Consider the following 8795-nt stretch of genomic DNA (forward strand, 5'->3'; position numbering starts at 1 on the left):
TAGATAGATAGATAGATAGATAGATAGATAGATAGATAGATAGATAGATAGATAGATAGATAGATAGATAGATAGATAGATAGATAGATGAGGATTAGAAGCTGAGGCTTTGAGTGTCATTAATAGTGTTGCTCTGTCCTTTCAGTGTTTGCCTGGCTTTGCACATAGGAGATCAATAAGGCCGTTTCCCCTTCCCAACCCCCTTCTCTCCCACTCCCTGGTGCTCTCCTTCTGTGTTTCTCTCTCTCCTCTCTTCTTCTCTGCAGCACATGACAATAATATCACTAATCTTTCAGTGGTTAACCTGGCAACAGGCAGACGGGCAGGTTGTTTGGCTCGAGGAGCTCGGCGCCACAGAACAAAACAAAACAGAAAACAAAACGCTCAGTGGAGGAAAGGATAAATGAGAGCTAGTCAAACAATGCACTGAGCCATTTTCTATCATCTTACCTCTTACCAGAGCCATCTCTTAATGCCCATCAAACTTACTCGTGCCATGAGAGATTAATGTCGGTATTCTGTTTCTCATATTTTCTGAGGAATCCAAATGGGAAAAACTGGAATGGACAAAACTTCAGTCAACTTGGTTTAAGTACAGAAGCAAGAAAAGCTAAACTGACATGTGGAAAAAAGGGCTGCAGGAGCTGGGAGATGCCATTGATTGAGTAAGGGCAGGCAGGTTTGGGCTTTGTGTGAACAGCCAGATAGAGGCAGGGTAGTGAAAGGATCAATACCGACCTTAATAATTGATAAGTTTAAGAGAGACGGAGGCGAGATGGGGAAGAAAGAGAGAGGCAGACAGCGGTTGTGTTAGCACTTGTAACAGCATCTTCTAGGTAAGCAAAGTCAAATCTGTGGTTAACAGCTGAGGACCACACAGCAGTCTTCCTGCCTAAACCCCACAGCACAGGGTGTGTAAGTGGTTTTCAAAAATGCTGTTTACACCCTAAACATCCTGTGAAACATCAATAGCACAGTTCTGACACCAACAAGGATGCTGTAGACTCCCACTGCTGAGAACTCGAATCAGATATTTATGAAGCTAGAAAAGAAACACGACTGTAGATTTGTAACAAGTGAAATCAGGGCTTGAAGGCTGATATCTAAAGACAAACAGAAAGAGATCACAGCCTAGGAGGGTCTTACAGTAGACAAAGGGCACCAGAGCATCCAGCTGCCTGCCGAGACAGAGTAAGTGCTTTCTGTTTAAGTCAGCGAATCCTCAAAGCAATCCAAGGTTGTGATGTCATTTGATTTTAAAGGTTGCTATGCTTTATGGGGTTTGTAATGCATCTTTATGGAAGGCCTACAAGCACATTTCATTGAGTGCGTGTGCACACATGCATGCGCGTATGTCTGTGCAAATGCTTCCACATGCACACGTGTGTGTGTGTAAGACTGGGTTATAGAGTGCGTCTGCACTATACATTGTTCAGGCTTATCTGACTCGCTCTGAATCGGTATTGATTTCCTCTCTTCTGCTCTCTTCGGCTCTCTCATATTCTCTCTCTCTCTCTCTCTCTCTCCTTCCCTCTATGCCTCCCCCCTTCCTTCTCTTCTGGCTCTGTACCAGCAGAGCAGAGCAGAGTCTTTGCCTCCCAGCCTTAATTCATCCCTGCTCTCTCTGTAACAGACAGAACTCATTTTGAATAGCCATTCCTGGCACAGTGGTGTCAAATATTTTGACACACTGTATGACTGCAGCTTAATGTGCTGCGACTTAGATTGGCAATACAGTACAACACAAAAAGAAGCTCTATATAGCTTCATAAACATTTAAAACAACCTATAGCCAAATATTTTAATTCGCATACAAGTAATAAAAATGAGCTGGTTGCAGAATACATAGAAAAAAGATGTGTGGTAATAAGAAGGTGATGCATTTTGTTTAAGAACTGATGCCCATAAGGAGGATATGTGGTTGAAATATATCAAATTTACCTTCTTTAGAGTAGAAATCAGGACTTGTGTTAAATAATAAACACATAAATAAACATCTGTTAGTAGTTTCTTAATTATCCATTTGCAGCACCTTGTTTTGTTAAACCTTATGTTGCTCATGGCAGTTTGTAAAAGGCCTGGTGGTGCTGAAAGGACAGCTCCTTCTAATCCCTCACAGCAGCATTTCGGTGTTAAAGGTGCAAACACCCAACCAATAAAACTGCATTAGTCAGGACTGAATTACAGCTTTTCAGCTCCGACCTTTTAATCTTTTTAAGCTCTTTCTTAAAAGTTATCACAAATTAAACTGACTTGACTTTAGAGTCCCTGCAGATGTTCTGTGTGTCAGAGAGCGTTTGTCTCGGAGATATGTGTAAGCCAGAACTCATTTTATCGTTATCTAGAATTTCCCTTTAATTTGAGCAGAAAATTTGTTCATTAAGCCAAACGGCCGGGAAGAGAAATAGTCCTTGTTTATAGGGACCAGATAATAATATCATTCATAAGTTACAGTACACGAGGTATTTTTAAGTGCTTGAAAAATATTTTTTTGGTTAGTTTGTGTTTGTGTGTTTGTGTTCGATATTATTGCATGTTTGTTACAGACGGGACACTGCTTACTAAATCAGAGGCACGTTGTGCAGTTTTTTTTCTTTGTTTTTATTACATCAAAGGCTGAGATTATATTAAACTTTCGCGATAATAACTTAAAAAAAACACACAGGAAAAAAGAAACAGAGAGATCACTTTGAAGGCCCAATATTTAAAGCTTGAATATAAAGTTTACAAATGAATCAGTCATCATCGAAGAAATAAAGTTCTACTAGATTAAACAACGGCTTGATTGTAAGTCTTTCTAAGTGTTTCGGGAACATTTCCCAGCGGCTTCTTTGTAGCTTAGTTTAGTTTACAAAGATTTATTCGTTTTGTTCTCCTTTATTCGCCGTGTTCAGGGTCTCAAAAAACTGTCGAAATATTTGATTGAGGCTTGTGCTCCGTGGAGAGAATGCTGCGTTTAGTTTTTACGTTTTTAAAATAAAAACACAAATCTTAGAAAAACGAAGAGGCGCAAAACTTGGTTTACAGGGCTTACATGACTTTTATGGACTACGAGACAGGATACTCTGTAAAGCTGCCGATCACTAGTCTCAACAGGACAACATGGGCTTTAGTTGAGAAATAAACGACAGCTTTCAAATAAGCCAATCCTAATCAATCGAGGGTAGCCCGTTTTAAAGGACGAAGAGGCGGTTTGGTTTCAGCCTTGCGCAGTGTTGTGGTGGGAGCAGGGGTCATTCGGGCGCTTTACTTCCCTGCAATGCAATGAATAGGCCTATAGCTTGATCAATATAATCAATAACCGTACATCTGAGGAGGTGTGACAGAGAGTGATTGACACCAAACTGTTTCTCGCCTGCAGTAGTCCGTCCAGGGCGGGAGAGGGCCCGTCTCACCGCACACAAAGCCCGATCTCATCCGTCCGTCCAGGCGTCGACTAGCAGCAGCACGGTGCGGTTAGTTCACCGTCTGCCCCTCACGCCCCACCTGCACACACACACACACACACACACACACACACACACACACACACACACACACACACACACACACACACACACACACACACACACACAGAGGTAAGACACATAATGCTCTCCTGTAACATTAAACGAGTTGCCTTGCGCATTTTCATTTTCCCAAATCAAAGGAAACACAGGCCAGAGAAGATCTTTTAATTGTAACTCACGTCCACTTATTGGCTTTCATCTCTCGAGGCTTGAGGACATAAAGCTGATGAGATCGAAGGATCTCATGTTTCCTCCTGCACTGAACATTTCAATGCGCACCAGCTAGAGAGTCTTCACACGAAAACTCTATTCGTTTCCTGGTATAAACAAACAAACAAACAAACAAACAAACAAACAAAACAAAACAACACCAAATATCTCTAATCGACTGCTTTCACACACGACTACCTAAAATGTGTTTTACCTCTTGTTGTTTCCAATTGACCTTTACTGTGCAGAGTTTTTGGCAAAAAAAGTTTCCAGATGCATGCCTTAAATCTCATTTTAACACAGGATCAGGGACTACGGGAGCCAGTCACGAGTGGTGTGCGTGACAGGTGTGGGACCTCTAAAGTCAAGCAGTTAAAGTTTAGAAACAAAACAGAATGAGTGTATATCAGTCCAATCAATTTTAATCGGATAATTGGCGATTTATTTATGTTATTCTAAGCAGAGTGTTGAAACGTGTAGGTTCGCGCATGTGTGCACACTTACTGCCCACTTGCGCACATTCACACACACTGAAAGGGAAAGCAGAGACAGCAGCCACCGGCAGCCACAGTCATAAAGCCGAGGTGCTCTTAAACGAGGCACAAGTGCAGCTTAACACACCGAACGGCCAGCGAGTTCATCTCTGGATCAGTAAACGGTTGAGATTAAACAAAGTGGCGGTTGCCCTGATACCTTTGGCACCGCTGACACCAGGGACATATGAAAGAGATGACATGCGCAACTGCCACTTGAGACTGCTTGTCTCTTCAGAAAAGCCCATTTAGTAATGAGACACACTAAAGATAACCAATAACAGTTTGGTTCTTGTCTCAAGAGAGGTCGCTTTAATGAGTAGCCCCCACTTTTCCTTCCCTGTGGTCCTGTGTTTCTTACCGCGGCGAGGGACGTTCAAGGAGTCTCATTTGAAATTGATTGATTATCTGAGATATGCACTGACCATTGCGGGCCCAGGCCTAGTGCTAACTCCTCGGCAGATGTGTTTTGCAGGCACTGCACACAGGCCTCTGTGCTGCAGAGCAGCATCTGAGCTGATGGAGGAGACCCAGAGTGGTGTTGGCATTGTAAAATGGCCGGTAGCACAAGTTGTTCGAAAACAGGCATTACATATTAAATTATCACTATATTAGCACTAGCATTCAGTCATTACATTAGGGAGTATTGAGTTTGGTTTGAGACAGCACTTAGAGAGCCTTCAGGAGATTCTGGCATGGCTGGGCCTGAACCAATTGAATAAACGTTCCATGAAATGGTTCTGAAGTGCGGATCAATCAATATGGGGGCTATCAATCCGGGGGCAAATTAAAACAATTGAGAAAAACAACAAGAGGAAAAGAGTTGAGGAAGTCGAGAGGAGGGATGGAGGATACAATGCAGGGACGAGCACATAACCTACATTCAGCTGAGGAAAAATATCTTGGTAATTGTGCTTTGCTTGCAGTAACAAAGCGTGAACAATGACCATTCGCACACGTGCACGCGCGCATGCATGCATACACATGTGCACATTTATATTGATCCCCACCTCACAGTCAAATCTGTTTACTGCTGTTGTCTAAACCTGCTGTAAAGTCATCAATCATTTGCATACACCACCACCTCCACACTGCAGCCAGTCTTATTTATCTTCTGCCCCCACCCCCACCTTTCCTTCTTCTCATTCTTTCCCTATACACACACACACACACACACACACACACACACACACACACACACACACACACTGACAATCATCCAGCACTGGCACTGGTGTAGATATCAGTGATCATTCCTTGGCGCTTTTTAAGGTACATCCCCAAACTCAATCTCGTGCACGCGCACACACTTTATATGGCCTAAAAACTATGTAATCAGTGACCTATCTGAGACCCCCCCCCCAATTCAAAAGCACCCAGACTGGATGACTGCCACATTTTCTTTGTTCTTCCAAAGATTAACAATTTCTTCTCATCTGTCTGTCACAAGGCGCGTTCGCGAGCTACAATCCCCAGCCCGAGCGCGCGTCCCCCCCAATACACACACACACACGCGCGTGCGCACACACACACCACCGAGTTCTCGCGGATCGATAGGGATCGATCGGGTGGGGAAGGGAGCCCTGATTACTGGACCACGTGTTCGGGAGAAAACCGCGGAAAATCGATCATTGCAGCTTTTTAGGGCAGCAGAACAGAACAGACTCCCTCCAGTCTCCACAGCCAGAGCCGAGCCTACTGACGGTGCATCCAGGCACGGCAGACCGCTTCTTTGTCAGCATTTCACATCTCCACCAGTTTCAGCAAGGCACACACACATCCACGATCACACTACTCTATTCACCATAACCGCGTTATTTCTCGATTAGTCACAAATCAAGCCAAATTGTTTACATACATAAATACTTCAAATCCGCATGCAGGTGAGTTATAACTCAGGCCTGCACAGGTTTTAGACATATTTCCTCTCTTCCTCTCCTCGGAGCCTGACGGTTTATCTCATGTCACCACACATTTGAAATAAACGTCTAGAGATACTTCAATGAGCAAGATGTTTACTCCTCTGAGTGTTACTGTTCATGTTATGTTCTGCTGCAGCAGCAGGTAGTAACCAACGAGAATATGTAGTGTAGCATTCAGGAACAGTAAGAGATCTGAGTGCTCATTTTCAGTCCTGTTATTAATATAAATGGTGCAAGAAAAACCCCGCTTAATTAACCAAGTCTCAAATTTGACTTGAACAGGGAAAAACACGGCACAGCTTAAAGATAAGGCCGCTGTTAACAAGTTTCACCCTGGCTAAATTTGTGATTTAAATTGACAAAACTAGACCTGTTCGGAAATCAATCTCAACACTTAGAGCGTGTTTGGCAACCTAAATAGCAATAATATTGGATTTTAAATGCGGAACATTAGTTTGGAAATCTACAAAAACTCTGTCATTGATATCAGGATAACCCCACCTGAAACAGAAACATGTGAGGTTTAGATATTATTTTAATATAGTTTAATATCTTCTCACTCAGAAGGCAGCCCGTAGTATAGACTCAATCACATTTTAAATATTTAAATTCGATCTGCTCCTCTCCTCTCTGTCTTCCTGCTTCTCATTCTTTCTTTTGTAGCTTGCGCATGCTCCTGTTTCACACACAGAGAGTAATCTGTTCCCATAATGTGCCCTTTTCAAATAGCCAATTAGGGATCGTGATACAGGCCTAAACACATTCCGCTTAAGCATCAGGACTTCATCATCACACTGAAACATGATCATAAATAACCACTTTTAAACTTTTTGGTTCTACACTCTGCTTTTTGTTGCTATTTTTTTGGAAATTTTTGTTCCCTGAGTATTATGTTAAATGTATAAATTATCTGTATCATATGTATTTTGTGCTCCACTATATGTGACACATATATAACATGTTATTCTTCTCTCCCTTCCTCCCTTTATCCGTCTCCTTCTTCTCTCCAGCATGTAAACGCAAGGAGGAGGACCGAGGACGGGAGCGGAACCAGGTGCCAAAGAAGCAGCGACTGGTCTTCACCGACCTGCAGCGTCGCACCTTGGTAGCCATCTTCAGAGAGAACCGCCGGCCCTCCAAGGAGATGCAGCTCACCATCTCCCAGCAGCTGGGCCTGGAGCTCTCCACCGTCTCCAACTTCTTCATGAACTCACGCCGCCGATGTCCAGAGCGCTGGGACGCAGAGGATCACAGTCTCGGGGCGCACGGCCACGTGCACACATCCCACGGAAACAGCAGCAGCAGCAGCAACAACAACAACAACAACAATAACGGCGCCTCACCAATCCAACCCGGTACCTCCTCTGCTGTTTCCTTCTCCAAGGCCTGACGTCTGCAGGACGGATGTAGAGAGAATGGAGGGTTCCTTTCCGCTAAGACTCTCCGTCACTGCAGAGCTACCGAGCGCTGTGGCTTCAGACCACTCAACTGATCCATTTGTTCAGAGTACCGAGGACTCTGTGCAGATGGATCAGACCTTCTCGGTGTTATCTTTTGACCCGAATGCCACTCTTAGGGGCTAACATGCATTTTCAAAATGTGACTCTTGAAACTAAAGATCCAACAACCACATGTAGCCGTCAGGAAAAAAAATCATCCTGAAAAACCAAAGAGCATCCATTTATACTAACCGCGCTGTGGGTGTGCGTGGAAACATGGAAAAGAGAGAAAGAGAGAGAGGGTTTTGCGTCAGGAAACAAGTAGCTTTAAAGACAGCCGGCCTGGAGAGGTCTTCACAAATAATCATACAGCAGGTGTATCTGTAGGCCTGCGATCAGCTACACCCGCGTTTCAGTGCCACGCTGAGACTGATTGAGAGATGCGTTTATGTGTGACGTATATGTGAAACGGTCTCCGCAGGTCGTCCGCTACCTGTGCGTAACGTTCACATCGCCCACAGTGGGGGTGTATTATTATTATTATTATTATGATTATTATTATGACTATTCCTCTGCAGCCACTCAGCCCGCTGCACGTCGGAGTAACAGCGCCATCTGCTGCCCAGTCTAACCACACGCCAACCTGTTCTCAGCGCGCTGGCGTTGCTCCTCACACAGCTGCAGATTGAACACCCAGAGAACCAAACAAGAGGAGAAATGGTTCAAACACACTCATCCAAACATCCAATGACACACATGCTGAATGTTTGCTTCTTTATATACACTGAGTGGCTGCACGGCCACAGACTGCATAGTCACTTGAAAGGTTATTTTCAGGTTACAAAAAGGAGAACAATCAAACAGGGATGACATGCCACACATAAAAAAAAAGCTGTTGTCCTCGAGTGAAGGGAGTGAGGGAAGGTGGGTGCATTCTGTTCTAGCGGCCAAACACAGAGGTCAAATGTCACAATATAGGATCCTGAGTGCCAATGATGTTTGCCTCTTTATGATAATCAGAGAACAGACACAGCCCACTTAGTCCCCCCTCCCCCACCCCCAGTGTGCCCTGCAGTGTCTGGTCTGTGTCATTACACACCTACAAATTGTGAGCACTATACGGCATGTTTGCCTATTTCATACCTCAGAAAAAGAAAAAAAAAAGACAAGAAAAGAAAAACA

General features: G+C 43.9%; 1 protein-coding gene across 1 annotated transcript in view; it reads left to right on the forward strand.

The window, feature by feature from the left end:
• Window positions 1-7564, forward strand: part of onecut3b (one cut homeobox 3b) — an 11522-nt gene extending 3958 nt beyond the window's left edge. The window contains exon 2 of the mRNA XM_005721536.1: window positions 7185-7564. Coding sequence (XP_005721593.1) covers window positions 7185-7564 — 380 coding nt within the window. The remainder of the gene's footprint in view (window positions 1-7184) is intronic.
• The last annotated feature ends 1231 nt before the right edge of the window (window positions 7565-8795 follow it).

The sequence above is a fragment of the Pundamilia nyererei genome, unplaced genomic scaffold (genome assembly GCF_000239375.1).
Source record: "Pundamilia nyererei isolate P.nyererei 1_Seehausen unplaced genomic scaffold, PunNye1.0 scaffold00004, whole genome shotgun sequence".
Lineage (NCBI taxonomy): Eukaryota > Metazoa > Chordata > Actinopteri > Cichliformes > Cichlidae > Pundamilia > Pundamilia nyererei.